At 41.1% G+C, this 17,088-nt stretch overlaps 1 protein-coding gene across 2 annotated transcripts in view; it reads left to right on the top strand.

The window, feature by feature from the left end:
• INVS (inversin) overlaps positions 1–17,088 on the top strand; it is a 135,101-nt gene that overhangs the window by 87,218 nt on the left and 30,795 nt on the right. For both annotated transcript variants that reach the window (XM_024734401.1, XM_024734400.1), the window contains exon 12: positions 6,223–6,435. In XM_024734401.1, the coding sequence (XP_024590169.1) occupies positions 6,223–6,435 (213 nt within the window). The remainder of the gene's footprint in view (positions 1–6,222; positions 6,436–17,088) is intronic.

Genomic DNA, 17,088 nt, shown 5'->3' with positions numbered 1-17,088 from the left:
ATGTGTCCCAAACTGTGTTCTCCCTACACTGTGAATCTTTACAGCACTTGGCACATTTCACATTATATTATGATTGTATGTAATCTGTCTTCCCTATTAATGGAGAGCTCCTGAAGATCATGGTCATCTCTGTATTGCTCATAGTGCCTTTCATGAAGTAGATGCTCAGTAAATAACTGTTGAGTTGTCAAATCGGTGTTTTCAGGCTCCTAGGAGCATCACCCTGCTTCATACCAGCCTTAGAAACTTATGTGGAATTCTTAGACCATGTGCAGACTTAGATAAAGCAGATTAGAGTGCCTTACTTTGGGAGTGATAAGTAACAGGGAAGAGCTAAATCGGATTCCACATTGGATCTGTTTCTTTGACTTTAACCTTTGCTTTTCGTTCCTTTTGTTACTATAATCATACATAATGGCCTGCCTCAGGGAACGTGGCCCACCTGTGAATGGCTGCAAGAAAAAGGAAACCAACACATCCCCTCACCGAGGCTGGCCATTCCAGATGTTTTGCAAGACTGGTTGCCCTTTTATTTTACTTCCTCACTGCCTCTTCCTCTCTGATTCTGTAAAAGAAACTGGCATCCAGACCCAGATAAGATGGTTTTTCAGAGACACTAGTCTGCCATCTTGGCCTGCCGGCTTTCCAAATAAAGTATTCCTTGCCTCAACACCTCGTCTCCGATTCATTGGCCTGTCGTGCGGTGAGCAGAGCAAGCTTGGACTTGGTAACGATTATATAAAGAACTCACTGTCTCTATTATAGTCAACTGACAATTGCAAAACAAAAAAAGACTTGAAGATTTAGGTATTTGAACACTTAAGGAAACTGGAAAGCCAAGTGAAGTCCTCAAGGCTGAGGTTTTGACATTAAAACAGATATGTGGGGCTGGGGAAAAAAAAAAAAAAAAAAAAGATGCTCAACATCGCTAATTATCAGAGAAATGCAAATCAAAACTACAATGAATGGTCATGAATGGCCATCGTTAAAAAGTTAATAAATGCTGGAGAGGGTGTGGAGAAAAGGGAACCCTCCTTCACTGTTGGTGGGAATGTAAATTGGTGCAGCCACTATGGAGAACTGTATGGAGATTTCTTTAAAAACTAAAAAAAACAAAAACAGATAGGTGAGGGTGCTGAAGGTTTCTCCCTTTGAAACCCTGAAAAAACAAAAGGGAAAGATAAGGATGTATTCTATAACAGTGTTTACTGCCTGACTGCTATTTTTTTAGGAAACAATAAAAAAACGTAATATTTTGTAATTCAATTTCCATTTATATGCTAACCCTTGAATTTCAGACCTAAGTAAGCATGTAAATTAAGGTGCTTACTGCCTGCTGGAGTAAGCATATGTTAATTACAGACCAAAAGACCAAAGGAAAGAGCCTCCTAAGTGTACTTGCCAGTCTACAGGTAAAAAGAGACAATGGCAATATCCCAATCTCCTTTAATGTTTCATCAGCCATGCACCTTGATGTACAAATGTCGGGACTTGGCACTGCCTTTTATATTTATTGACATTCCAGTTTAGGCATTCTACTTATTCCATCAGACCATTCCCACATGGCAAGTCCAGTTGAATCTTGTCGCTTGTCTTTATCTACATTGTTTCTTGACTGGTTACCATCAATGTAGTGCTAATTTTTACTTCACGTGCATTGACACAAACCACTTGATGTGCACTATATAGACATAATTTTTGCCAACTACTGCTGATTTTCAGTCAATAACTATCTGACAGCCATACTCTGACATAGATGGGAGTATTCACAGCACTAGAATGTTTCTAAATTGAGTTTGGGATGAAGAAAAATTCAATAGTAATAATCACAATATGGTCAGTTGCTTAAACACTAGGTATAGATGTCAATCTTAAACCTTGCTAGATATTTGGATTGTGTCTCCCTGAATCAAAAATTAACTGAGAATTGTAATTTGAATAAACCAATTGTTAAAAAAAAAAGACGTTTTTGAGAAAATCAGGAGAACATGTATTTAGAGTGGGCATTAGATCTTACTAAGGAATTCCTGTTAATTTTGTTAATACAAGGACATTGTGGTTATGTTCACATTATTTATAGGTGAATCTAAAATGCAGAGAGATTAAATGATAGGAGCTCTGGGATTTGCTTTATTTGTTTGTTTGTTTGTTTATTTATTTATTTGCTGTGCCGCTGCTCGGCTTGCAGGATCTGGCAGTGAAACCGCCATGTCCGCCAGGGAATTCCCCTGGAATTTGCTTTAAAATACTTGAGCAAAAATAAAAAGGAAGGGGATAGATGAATCAAATACGGCAAAAGTTTTGCTAATTATTAAATTTGGGTAATGAGAATATAAAGCATTATTATGCTATTCTCTTTTATTTATGCTTGAATTTTCTCATAATAAAAATATAATTTTTTGTAATAAAAATAATTTAACATATTTGAAATGCAACTTTCTATCCACAAGCAGCCTGAGAGATCTAGTTCTTCTTCTCCCCTTCCTTTCACCTTTTACAGATGAGGAAATAGAAGCTCAGAGAAGTGAAGAGAATGCCCAGGGGTCTGCTGACTTCCAGTTCAGCATTCTTAAGGGTATATTATGCCCATGTCATTTCTTTTTGTCATATTTGTAAGTAAATGCATAATTTGGGCCTCATTTTCATAAGCCATATTTTGATAATACTGTTTGTATACTATGTGAAAGACACTATATATTAGTAATTATAGGAAAAATGATCAAGCTTACTAAAAATACATATGTTATTTGCATTTTGATTTAGAAGCAGTTTCATTCTATAGGAGACATATATATTCAATAATTGATAGATGAATTATGGAAGGATTACTGTACAGGGAGTCATATGATTTTAGTCCTCATCTAGATTTTGCAGGTAACTAGTAACTTGACCTTCAGTAAGTTGCTTAATCTTTCTGAGTCTGTTTATTCATTTATGAAATGAAGGTGTTAAACTAAACCTCTAAAATTCAGTTCAGCTCTACTCTTGTGTGGTACTATGACTCTGATGATTTTTTCTGTTGGGGAAAGTACAGTCATGAAAGGCATTTTTTTTTGGCTGTGTGGGGTCTTTGTTGCCGCACGCTGGCTTTCTCTAGTTGCAGCGAGCGGGGGCTACTCTTCATTACGGTGAGTGGGCTTCTCACTGCGGTGTCTTCTCTTGTTGTGGAGCATGGGCTGTAGGCACGCGGGCTTCAGTAGTTGTGGTGCACAGGCTCACTAGTTGTGGCGCACAGGCTTAGTTGCTCCGCGGCATGTGGGATCTTCCCAGACCAGGGATCGTACCTGTGTCCCCTGCATTAGCAGGCAGATTCTTATCCACCGCCGCCACCAGGGAAGCCCCTGAAAGGCATTTTATTAATAGAATATATAGTAAAATTTGTGAAAGTTCTTCTGAATTTACAAAATGCTATTTACGTATAAATAATGTTTTAAAGTTTATATAGGCACCTCTACTTTATGGCCTTCTGGTTTCTGAACAGTAGTGGCAGATCAAGCTGTCCTAAAATGGGGGTTCCTTAATTTTAGCATTTAGGACTTCCTTCTGATCTTATAGTTTCCTTACTAAAGTGATCAAATCACCCTTTGCTTTTACTGAAAACCTCTTCCTTTTATATCTTACTGTGACTGTTAGGTGAGTTTTGAAGAGCAAGTTTCTTTTCTATAACCATTGGATGATTTTCTGTGTCTAATCATGCATCCATATAATCATCATTTTTCCACCTCATCAATCAACTGATTATTTCCTCCCAACACCTCTGACCCACTAACTCAGCAACAGTCACACAGAGGGATCCGATCAGGTGGTTTTTCAGTAGTCATAAGTTCTGGTTTCAGTCCTATGCAAATAATATTCATGATAAGTGACTGTGCTATCACCAACTGTGCTGCAGTGTATGTCCTGTAATATCAACAATCACAGCTGACTTTTATGAACTGCTTCCTTCTTGCCAGGCACACTGCTATCTTCCTCACATTGATTATTTCATTCTCTCTTCATGCCAAGTCTGTGATTAGGAAAAGCGGGGCTTAGAAGCACCAAGTAAGTTGGTTAGGAAGTGACAACCATCATTACCATTGTTGGATGGTAGAATTTGGAGTGTTTACTTCAAAGTTTTGTACTTTCTGCATTGTTTGAATTCTTAAACTATGTGTCATTTTTACAAAGTAATCATTTTTCTTTAAAAAAGGAAAGCATACTTGCAAAGATATTAACAGTGGCTAATTCTGAGTGTGGGAGTATAGATGACTTATTTTCTTCTGTGTATTTATCCAATTTGGTTTATATTTCCAAAAGTAGAGAAGATTTTGTTTTTTTCTTTTTTTGCTGCATTGGGTCTTCATTGCTGCACGTGGGCTTTCTCTAGTTGCAGTGATCAGGGGCTACTCTTTGACGCAGTAAGCGGGCTTCTCATTGCAGTGGCTTCTCTTGTTGCGAAGCATGGGCTCTAGGTGCACGGGCTTCAGTAGTTGTGGCACGCGGGCTCAGTAGTTGTGGCTCGTGGGCTCTAGAGCACGGGCTCAGTAGTTGTGGCGCATGGGCTTAGCTGCTCTGCAGCATGTGGGGCCTTCCCAGACCAGGGCTCGAATCCATGTCCCCTGCGTTGACAGACAGATTCTTAACCACTGCACCACCAGAGAAGTCCCAAGAGAAGATATATTTTTTAAGGAAATCTTCCTAAAATCACACATCTAGAAAGTAGTCAGTTGAGATTCAAATACAAAACTATATGACACTAATACCCATCTTTTCTAAATAATATATTTATCAAAAAGGTATGCACATTGTACAAAATTTAAGGGCATTTAGTAAAACTAAGTGTCCCACTTACCCCTATCTCTGAGGCAACTAGCTTCCTTCCCAGAGGCATCACTGTCACCAGTTTCTTGGGAAACTTCTAGAGATATATTTTACATAGATGAGCACACAGGGATGTGTTCTTTTTATATCAGTGGAGCACACCATAATACTGCTCTGTCTCTTACTTTTTTCTCTTTTCCTTCATTGAACAAGTCATCCTGGAAATTGTTCCTTATATATGCATATACCACAATAATGGCCACGTTATGCAGATGACTTTATTACATGGATGGCCTGTACTTTATTTAACCAGTCCTCTGTTGATGGAATTGAGGTTGTTTCTGTGCTTCTATGAATATCCTCGTACATACAGCATTTCACACAGGAGAGCATATCTATAGGATGAACGCATGTAAGTGAAATGGCTATGTCAAGGGCAGATCATGAATAATTCCTGTATATCGTGCCACAGTGTCTCCCCAAAGATTAAGGTAGCATACGGAAAGCCTGTCTCCCTCCACCCTCGCCAGCAGAGTGTGTTATTAAACTTTCTGATCTTTGCTAAGCTGATCATTAGATTAAAGGGCTCACTCATATTAGTCTTAATTTGTATTTCTCTTAAATGAGTGAGGTTGAATATATTTTTATATGTTAGGAGCCACTAGTATTTCCTGTTTGAAGAACTTTTATCTTTGTTTGGTATTTTTGCCTTATAAATATTTGTTATTTTTATGTAGTTGGATTTATCAATCTTAAGGTTTCTGAATTTTTGTATGTTTTTTTGGAAAAAACTTTTCACTCCAATATTTTAAAAAATCTTCCATGATTTTTTCTAGTACTTTCATGGTTTCTTTTTTTTTTAATATTTAGATCTTTGCTTCATCCATTTTGGAGTGAAATGTGATGTAAGAATCTTTTTTTTTCCAGATGGTTGCCCAGTTGTCCCAACTCTATTTAATAACCCATCCTTACTGTGGTGATTTAAAGGGCCATCTTTATCATAGACTAAATCTCTCCATTTGGAGGTATAGTTTTCATTTCATAAGCATTAACTATCAGTGATCATGGGCTCAAACTTATGAATCTCACAGAATATTATTTGCAGTGCTTTCTTCAGATAGGAGCAAGGAATTACTTGGAACATGGGGAAGAAGAAAAGTGATCATGTGTTCTGATTTGTGAGCAAGTTAGCAAAACTGAGGAATAGACGTGGTCAGCAGCACAAAGCACCTGACCCCAGCTTCACCCTTGTTTTGTGTGCATCAGAGAAGAAAGGAACAGTCCTGGAGTACAGAAGATAGCTTTGCCTGAGGAACTTTTCCACATCTTAGAATGAGTTTTCCTTCTGCTGCGTAATGTTGCCAGTTTAACTGTGCCCTGAACTACATTCTGACACTTAAAAAAAATATCTCCCTGCTTCAGGTACACTCCCCTTGATTACGCTTTGCTTGGTGAGCGCCATGAAGTGATCCAGTTCATGTTGGAGCACGGCGCCCTGTCCATCGCAGCCATACAGGACATTGCTGCCTTCAAAATCCAGGCTGTCTACAAAGGGTACAAGGTCAGAAAAGCTTTCCGAGACCGGAAAAATCTCCTCATGAAGCATGAACAGTTGAGAAAAGATGCTGCTGCCAAGTAAGTATGAGATCTAGAGACTGTGTTCTCACAACTCAGAGTCAACGTGGAATGGGGCACCATGGTGGGAGTGGCCAGGAGAGAGAATCAGGAGGGAATCTGAAATCACTGTGATCCTTGTACCCATGTCACCTTCCCACTTCTGCTCACCAGCCCTTCAGAGGAGGCTAACAGGAAGGATAACGGCCTAATCTCTACTTGGTGGCTGTTCCTCTAGGTTAGTCCTTGACCTTCTAACTCCGGAACAAATCACCCACCCATGGCAAGGAGTTGGGGGATGGGGGTGCTACCTGCAGTAAGCTACAAAGGGATAACTGTCCTCTCACCTTTCCTACCTTTCCACAAGAAACTTATGCCAATATCTAGCCTACTTTCGCTAGACTAAGTCTAGTTTTGACTTGATTGAAGCAACCAACTTGCATAAATAACTTGCTTTCCCCCACCTATTCCTTAACAAATCTGTGCTAGGTAATGTAATTTATTCAAGAAATATTGATTGAATTCTTACTACACATACAAAACTCTTGGCTTGAGCCTAAGGAGAAAATAGTACTTGCTTCGAGGACCTCACACTTTTTTGGATAATGATATATAATATGCAAAATAGTCATTTTTGCCTATTATATATTGTGATTATTTTGCCATAAGTAATTGATTCTAGATTAGGCCTTGGTTTGCCTTTTCTCTGATACTTGTTTTGGGTATTTTAAATAGCAAAAGAGTATTGCGTTAGCAGGTGTAATACCGAAACCTCTGATGAGAAAGATACGGATGACAGGCAGATTCTTGAGGGATGACTTCCTGGCTGTATCTTGAGTGTTTCCAAATCTTGAGTCCTTCCAATTCTTGAATCCTACCATATCTTGCCCACAAGGAGAAAGCATAAGTGTAATAAATAACAGTTAAAAATAATGATAAAAGGCAAGATAAACTATGTTAGTAAGAAGTTGAATACCACTATGAGCTGGAATGCTAACCATCTTGTCAATCTTCAAGACAAGATTGACAGGAACACATCATTTTCTGCGACTCTGAAGCTACTGAAATAGTTGATATCTTGGCAAGTATTATTTTGCACTCTTCTCATAACAAGGCTCTTTTCACTTTTACCAAAGAATCCAGCATTAACCTAAAGCATCTACGTGCCTCTTTTGCAGCCTTCTCATAAAAGTTCTCTGCATGTGGGTGACAACTGTAAGTGGGTAATGCATGTGACAAATTATCCTGAGTTGCAAGTAGACATTCTCTGCAAGGGAAGGAATATTGTATTTCCGACTACCGATGTGTCTATAAACTCAAGTTTAATGTGTGAGGATCCACTTTCCGAATTTGAAGCCATATCTACCTGAATATGAGGTGGGGCTCTACAAAGCCACCATGGCTGACTTTCTATGTTCCCAAAAAGGAGTGTATTGATCCAGACACATTCCACTTTGTTACTGGAGAGAGGGGCCCCAGAGTTCTCCCCCATCCCAAACTCCCTTTCCAGTGGAATAGAAGGATTGTGGTTGAGTGAAAAGGAGACCTGGGTTCAAATCCAGCATCTGATATTTACTTAAGATGAACTGAACGCAGCATTTCTCTCTGGGCCTCAGTTTCTCTATCTATAAAACATGACAAATTAGACTAGCTGATTTTAGGCACCCTCCAGCTCAGTGGAAACCCCTGTCTTCGTTGTTAGTGACCTAAGCCTCCTTGTCCTCTCCTTTTCCAGTGATGCTGCCCAGAGGCTGTATGCCTGGGGCCAAGAGTTCCAAGTCAGTGTACGCTGGGAACTGAAAATACATTTATCAGGAGAGCTGTACGGAGGAAGGGGTTTCAAATAATGCCATGCTTAAAAAGAGTACTGGTTTGCAGTATTTTTTCCCTAGCATGGCCTTTTGTAACTCCAAGCCCAGAGGGTTTGAACCGACAAGGAGATTTAGGAGACATCTTTGTAGTCTAACCCCCACCTTCTACCCTTTTAGTTGTTATCCTGATTCGTTTCAGTGTTGTGAAAGATAGGCCCTCTTCGTTCTTAATTCTTAGTTTCTGAAATTGATTTTTAAAAACACTTTTAAATGGTAGCTGTGCTTACTGTGATAATCATTGAAATTACCAAAACTGAAAATCTCCTGTACTTTTTCTCAGTCACAGTCTTTCCTTTATTGGTCCTCATTATTGGGAGTGAACAAGTTTCTTACACTTCCTAACCATCACCTCCTACAGACATTGTAGCATAGATCTCCAAGAGAAATATTTAAATGGAGAAGTAACTGATTTAAGTTGTATTAATTTTATTTCTCAAAAGTTATTTATGAAAATCTGAGTCAGTGTTTAATTTTGGTTTTAGATTTGGTTTTAAGAAACAGAAATCAGAATGTTAAATTCAGTCTTTGCTGCTGCTGCCTCATTGGCCCAGGCACATCATGTTGCCTCAACGTACCTTTCCCTATTTCTCACGTTACGATGGCAGAACTCACCTTCCTTAAAGTAAGGATGTCGAAGAAACTGATTAAACTTAAAGGGATTACTATTTTACTGGTAGAGAAATTGGGAGAGAGAGAAGTTTTAGTCATATTTTCTAAGTCATTTTTTTTTAGAAAATACTATTTAGGAAATACCTATAATCCATTTAAAAGCACTTTACAACTCATACTGCACCTCCTATGAGGTTGCCAAAACGCACATTACTGTAGTTTCCCTGCCAAAGCACAGAGTTGAATGCACATGAAAATAAGGCTGTGTTTATGTTGATCACTCTTATTCCTTGAAGCTCCCTTTTTCCCAGGTTTTTATTTCACTGTCTAGTCTCAGATCTCCTCTAAGTCCCTGAACTCTCCCTTCTCACATCTTCTTAATCATTACCATTTCCACACTGAGGTCAGCACGGCAGGCTAACTCCTCAGACTTCTATTCATGCTGTACTTTTTTCATTGAAAATATATCTACTCTGAAAACTTAAATTACTTCATCTCTGTAGATAACCCCTTCATCTCTCTCACGTCTTGAGCTCCTGGAGCTCTAATCCCAAATCATCCGTTGCCTACCAGGCATTTCCACTTGTTACTTGCCAGTATGTCAGATCATTGGACATTTCCTTGCATGTCCTGTTGTCACTGTCACTTCAGGCTCACTGTGTGAAACCCACAACTCATCACAACCTGTCTCCCCTGGCCTCCTGATTTCCCTGCCAGTGCTGCTGCCACTGATTCTGCTAATTCCTCTTTCTGAAATGTCCTTTGCTTCAGTTCTTCTGTCCCACTGCTCTATAGAGGCCATCATTCTTGAATACCATCCGTGATACTACATCAGACCCTTCAACATTTGACCTCCACTTATATCTCCGAGTCTCATTTCTCTCCATTAGTTCCACCCTCCCACCCCTCACACTCGAGGCCTCAGCCATCCTGAACTTTCACCACTTCCTCACTTACCACCACGCTCTCGGGAGACCTGAGCTTCCTTCTGACTAGTGCATGAGACTGAGTATGACTCTTAGAGTTACATAATCAAGTCCAGATTGGGTCACCGACTTCAAACTCTTGTAATGCCAAAGTCCCTTGCATGGGAAGTTGCGCTGTGTCCTCAGAAAGTCAAGTGACAAGTTCTTTGCCTCTCAGGCAGCACATTTCATTAGTGGGCAGTTCTGTCTGGCAGAAGTTCTTTTCTACCTTTTGATCCTGAGCTACCCTTAGATGCAAAAGAGAAAAGTCTAAATCCTTTTCTATAAACCAACTGCCAGATAATTAAAGAAGGTGCTCGTGATACTCACACTCGTACCCCAGCTCTCCTTCTCACTTTGTAATAGATCCCCTTGCAGACAGCTCCCCAGACATGTTCAGTTTGTCAATGGCTTTCTTCAGGGTTGACGCATAGGTCTGAATCTTCTGCTCATCCAGTGGTCTGATCCATGGGGAATCACTTCCATGATTCTACTCCATACCATTCCATTTCTCTGAGCCTCAGTTTCTCATCAGTAAAATGAAAAGATTTCTTAGTCCAGGACAAGCTTTGGGGCTCCATGAGTGCCCTGAAACTGTAGGCAGTATTTTGTGTGTCATGAGCATATGTGCATTTGGTGGTGGGGGGAGGAGAGGATCTTTGGATTTTTATTACATTCTCTAAGAGGGTTCATGAATCATAGAAAGAATTTTTTTTTAAATCGCACTAAATGATATCTGAGGTTCCTCCCAGCTCTAACATTCTGTAAGTCAAAGGTCCCAAAATGCGTGACATTTTCTCATTCCCTCGAGAGGAAGTCAAAGACCAAGTATTACTAAGCCTGTTATTCAGTGACAATGAAGAGATAGAATCTGACAGACCCCTACATACAATGCAATACCACCTGAAAAGGTTAGAGCTAAACCTTTTCTGCCTGGTGAGATAATCAGTTTTCTCTCACTGGAAATGTTCCAGCAGAAACTGAATTGTCATCTCTCCATTATAATATATAGGGAATTTTTAAAAGTATATGAAGAGCTGGTCTCTCAGATCTCTTCAGAGTCAAAGATTCTATGAGAGCTGTGCCCTCCCATCTGCCTGAAATAACCTATTCTCACATCCCTCCTTTCTCATTTTGACATTATTTCTATGTAGCCTTTTTTTCTCTTCTAGTTTAATTAGTCTCCCATATCATCCCTTAGCTCTAGGTAGATATCTCTATTTCAGCATGCATCACATCTAGAACTCACTATCTGCAGGAGGTATGGGTCTGATTCCCTACTAGATTGTCAATTCCTGGAGAGCAGGGATTATATTATGTACCTCCATACTTCTAGTGCCTTAGAGCCCTTGATACATAGCAAGCATTTAATAATATGTGTTCAGTAACTGCTCCTACAGTGGGTCTAAGACCTTACCTAAGTCGTTCATCATTCTGGGCCTTAGTTTCCCCCTCTGTCAAATGGAAGGGTTGGACCAGGGCCTCTCTGAGGTCTCCTTCAATCTCTGTAAGTGGACCGATCACTGTAACTTGTTTGCCTTACTCAGGCAGCAAACACATTTATGTACCATGTATCCTCATAACACACACTGGCACTTGTATTTGTGCATTTGGTTTTCCAGCTCCCTCCATACTTATCATGAGCAAATTACCATTTGACAGGTTTATGATTTTAAAAAGAAACCTAAGAGCAATAAGGTTTATCACTGCATATACTTGAACATTAGACCCCACTATGTGGCTTCCCCAGAGAGTTGTATTTGCCCCGTTTTGCCAAGAAGTTAGTTCTATCAGACATTGTAGTAATAAGCAGGCCCTTTCCCATTCCATGAGCATTCAAGTTGCTATTTGCCATGAATACAAGACCTAAGAGAGGCTTGAGAGATGTGGTTAAGATAGCTTCTACAGAAAAAGGATTTGTGTGGTTTCAGCAATGAGCATTTTCTGAAAATATCAATAGGCCCAGCCCTGTAACTCCTAGATGGCGAGGCACTCATGCCACACCCAGGTTTCTTCACTTCTAACCAGATGCATTTGCAGCTTAACAGCTTTACCTGTTAATAAAAGTAATAATGATTACTTATGTTAATATAGTGCTTTATAGCTTACAGAATTCTTGTACATTAAATTTGTACAAAACCCAATGAAGTAGACAGGGCAACTATCCTTAAACCCATTTCATGCAGGGGAAAATAACACAGAGAGATTAACTTGCCTGAAATCACACAGCTAGTAAGTGAGAGTTGGCACATGAATCTCAGTCTTACCCAAAGCCAGGGCTCCTACCATTGCTTGGTTCAGGGGAATCAGCCCTCCAGCCATGCTTATGCTAGAGGCTCTCTCCAGATGCCAGCACCATCTGATAGGCCAGCATGGAACAACCTTGCTTCTTTTTCCTGACTTATATGCAACATGTAATTGTTGGTGGCAAAAGTCTCCAGGCCCCCAAGTCAGCTTTTGTCCTAACTCAATGCTTTTTCAGTTGTGCCGTGTCATTTCCAGTGATTGTTAAGAGAGTGGTACCAAGCCACCAGAATCAGTTCTGCAACATACTTCAGGAAAAATCTTCTTGTTATTCTCCAAGCTAACATAGCAGAGCATACCAGTATCCTCCTAAATCCTTGAGAAAGTTAAGAAAATTAGTTGGCCCCAAGCCTACACCAGGACGATGAACAAGAATGGCACTAGGGCAAAGCTGGGATAACTCGGTACAACAGCAGGACACACTAACTTAACCTCCCTCTTCTGCGGAAACCATTTTAATCACATCTCGCAAACCTCTCTTAGTCCTGTATTCATGGCAATGGCAACTTGAATACTCATGAATGAGGATGAGCCTGCTTTATTTCTGCAGTGTCTGACAGAATTAATTTCTTCTTGTTAAAAACTGACAACTAAAACTCTCTGTGGAAGCCACATAGTGGGGTAGGGAAAAAATCCATCAGCTTCCAGGACTTAAACTTTCCAGGCCCAGAGGCAGGTCTGTGCCGTATTGCACGAACGGACGCATTCAGTGCTGAGATGCTGAAGCCATGGAACATTCAAGTCTTTGAAGTTACTGCCCTTGATCTGGTTCTCTGCACATCAAGCAAACTTTTGATCACTTGGTTTCTTACTGGCCTTTTTTTTTTTTTTTTTTTTTGCAGTGGTTATCTAGGCTTCTCATTTGCAGAAGTCTCCATTCTTGGGTCTTAGATCTGGCTTGGAAGGGCTTCAGGGTATATCTCTGACCCACAACAGCCCTTCAGAGATTTGCACCAGCAATGTATGCCTTGGGTCTTTTCTTCCCTGGGTGAAACAGCCCCGTTCCTCCAGCCCATCCTTTGGAGACCCTCTTTACCCTGTGGTCCATAGGACCCAAAGCAGAGGTTGTCAAAGATCTGATCTCCAGTTGGCTTTCTTACATTTTTATACTGTGAGCCTCTGGGGAGCTGCAAAAATTGCTCTAGAAGAGACAGTACAAACCAGACTAATTGGTAGCCCATCAAAAGCTGTTGTCTGGCTGATTTCCCTTAAGATAATAGAAAAAAAAAAGGTGGGGAGGAAAATGTGGGACTAGTTTATACATTAAGATTCTGCTATCTTAATAAATTTCCTGCTAAAATATTACTTGCTGTGTCATGGACAGGATTTTTTTCTCTTTAAATTTTCATGTAAAGTAGAATCACATTGGTTCTTTTTCTTGTATTTGTTTCCTAAACTTTACAAAAATAGGTCAAGTGTATAGCATGGCCTGCCATGAAGATTAAAGATCTTTGACATTCCGTAATAAATTAGTTGGAGAAAAAACACTTAAATTTTAGGACAGTTATTGAGTCTAAGGGTTCAGGACTAAAAGCTATGCTAGAAGCTAGCTTGAAATGCTGTTCATGTTTGCTTTAATGTAGTCTTACCACTTTTTTCATATGACCCAATTCACTTTTTTAAATGATGGAAGAAGACTGAGTAAAATTTTTAAAAATGATTTGTGAGATGAATTTTACAGGAAGAAGTAAAGCTGCTGAATTCCAGCTCAGCCCTGTGTATAGAAAGCTGTTAGCACGTAACTTCGGATAAGTCACTAAGCTCTCTGCCTCAGTTTCCTTATCTACCAAATAAGTGCATTGCCCTCATTAAAGTGAGATTCCTTCAAGTTCTTAGATTATGAGCAGTGGTTCTGTACCTTTTCCCCCAGGGAAACACACAAACACACACGGGATCATGTTCTATTCTGAGGAGCTGTATCCTCTGTGTGTGTGTGTGTGTGTGTGTGTGTGTGTGGTTACTTTTTGTTTCAAGGCAGCAGTACAGATAAAATAAGATGCAGCTTATGCATAATTCCCAGTTCTAATCCCTTTTCCTCAGTGATCACTGCTTTTACATTCAAGAACCACAGCTCTGGAGATCTGCACATTTGTGGGCTGTGTGCCACCTGGAAGATTTTTTTAATGCAAAATGCATCCATTTTTTAAAAACATTAATTTACTTCTGTTCATCAGCTGAGTGTGTAATTATATATTCTCATGATTACATTCTTTCTCCCGAATCTGCTTACTGAGTTCCACCAGAATGAAAAAAATAACCCCTTGCAAACCTCCCCCCTCCAGAAAAGTCTTCAGAAGGCAGAGCTCCCTTACATGCTGGCCATCTTGATCACTCTAAAAGGCTAGATCCCCTGTTTGTCCTGTGACTGCCTTTGTGGGAGGCCCAGAAAGGTCTTCAGTGACAAGGTTTGCCCAGGGGCTGATTGCACAGTGGCTTCTTGGAACTGAAAAGGAAAGGGGTTTAGTGTCCTAAAAGAAGGAGAAATGACTGCTCAAGTAACAAAGTCTAGGCTATCACCTCAAAGCCTCTTTTGATGGCAATGATATCCATGCAAATGCCAAGCCAGGCGACCCCACACGCCTGTCTGTCTGAAGGACCAATATATTCTCTTAAAGCACTTCTGTTCATCAGTGTCAGTAAAAAGAGCAGCTCTCCCTCTGCCTGCCGGGAGCACGGCTATTAGATCAATTAGCAGCACCTCAGCCACCCAGATGCTTCCACCTTCTTCTGAAAAGCAGCCTTCCCACAGACAGATCACGCTGAAATGGCACTTGCTAGCATCCGTATGAATCCCAGGCACTGATGATGACAGGCTGTCCAGCTCGCCTGTCGACTGCAACGCAGTGCACACAAGTGTCAGCATTTGGCAAAGCCCGTAACAAGGCCAGAGTCAAATGAGAACATTCGAGCTGTACAGGAGTCAGCACGAGCCATCTGACCACTTTCTCTGGGATTGCACTCAGTGGGAACCTATCAGAGAGGCAAGCTTGGACCCCAGATCAGGGGCTTCACCACACAGGATGAAAGACCTTCAGAAGGGGAGTTAAGGGACTTCCCTGGTGGTCCAGTGGTTAAGACTCTGTACTCCCAATGCAGGGGGCCAGGGTTCGATCCCTGGTTGGGGAACTAGATCCCGCATGCACGCCGCAACTCAGAGCCTGCATGCTGCAACTGAGAAGTCCACATTGCCACAACTAAGAAGCCCGCATGCTGCAATGAAGATCCCGTGTGCCACGACTAAGACCCGGCACAGCCAAAATAAATAAATAAATTTTTTTTAAAAAAAAGGTAGGGGGGGAGTTAAGTTGACAAGGCTTTATATTAAAGTGTGACTCAGATATCTGTCATCTGGGACTTTCCTCTCCCTTGAGATATAAATAAGCTTTGCTTCAGATTGCACAGTCTGTGGAAATCTGAATTCTGTGACTTCTTGGGGGCTTGGGGCCTCTGCCTCAGCTCTTGGTTCCATTCCTGGGACCGTGGCCCTACAACTTGTCAGGTTGCCTATAAAAAAGCATGTATGAGCATGGGAGGCCTTCCGAAGAGCTGGTGTCATTGAGGAGACTCACGCTGCATATCCTCTAATGGCATGGTTAACAGGCCACACGAGACTTCCCTATTCTCTTAAGCTTTGCTACTCAGGACCCGTAGCACCTGTAGGACCTGGGTGCTTGGTAGAAATGCAGACTCTTGAGCCCCACCCCAGCCCCAGTAAATCAGAATCTAGGTTTTAGTAAGATCTCAGGAGATTCCATTCATTAAAGTGTGTGGATCGCAGATCTAAAGTCCTTTTCTGTCCCCTCACCCTGGACGATTCTCTACCCTGCCATTGCTCCACGCAGTACCCAATCTTTCGCCTTCTCTTTCTTCCCCCTCCCTTCTCTCCTGTTCTTTCATCTCTTCCCTCCCAGTCAGGAGATACAAACAAATTCTTTGTGTCCTGACAGAGCAGGCCTCTTTTCTGGAGCCTCAAAGCCAGTCACCACCTAGGCCCTGAGGGTCTCACCTTCTACCAGCCCTCAATCCTGTCCCCAAGCTTACTGAGGTATTTGTCTAAACAAGGTCCCCCACTAAGAGGGACCCTGATACCAGCTACTCCGATAAAAGAAATCTCTCCATCCCATTACATAACACAGCCCCGATTATTTATAAAGACATTCCAAACAGACCCTTAAATCAATTCAGGATTATTAACCATCATGTAAGTGTCAGACCTGGGGAAACTGAGTCTTAGGCAGGAAACTGACTTATTCAAGGTCTTTTTGTGGTTACTGGCAGAGGCAGGACCAGAAGAATTCTTAGACTTCCCAGTACAGTGTTCTCTTCACTATACCTCTAATTATTCTACTTTAAACTGCACCTTTAAATGGCAACCAAATTCTCTTCCTGAGCAGCAAATATGTATTGGGTGCCTGCCGTTTATAGCAAGTGTTGTTTAAAGGTCAAAAGAAGCAAAACAGACCCAGTTTTTCCATACTCGCTCCTTTGCCCAGACTTCTCCCTCAGACTAACATCCTCATTCCCACCTATCTGCCTGGCAAACTCCTACACATCTTTGAGAATCAACAGTTGGGACCTTCTTCCAGGTTCCTCCACAAAATTAATCACTGCTTCCTCTGTGCAAGCACGTTACTATAACATTTCTTCCATCATATGTTAAGCCTCTGTTGTCCTAGCTGTTCCGCTCTGGGTAGAAGGTTCTTCAAGGAAGGGCCGAACTCTGTGGTCCTCATCACTGTATCATCAGTGCCCAGCACAGGAGAGGCACAGAAAATGTTTGTTTTCGTCCTCTTTTTTTTCCCTTGGATATCCCTACAAATTAATGACATCAGTCAAACAAATCGTGTCCTTAACTCAGCCACTTCGTCCTTAAGCACCTGACCCCTTTCTGGACCTGCGCTACCTCGGCCCACCTGCCTCACCCG

The sequence above is a fragment of the Neophocaena asiaeorientalis genome, unplaced genomic scaffold, assembly GCF_003031525.2.
Source record: "Neophocaena asiaeorientalis asiaeorientalis breed wild unplaced genomic scaffold, Neophocaena_asiaeorientalis_V1.1 scaffold192, whole genome shotgun sequence".
Taxonomy (NCBI): domain Eukaryota; kingdom Metazoa; phylum Chordata; class Mammalia; order Artiodactyla; family Phocoenidae; genus Neophocaena; species Neophocaena asiaeorientalis.
This window is presented reverse-complemented; position numbering and strand designations above follow the sequence as displayed.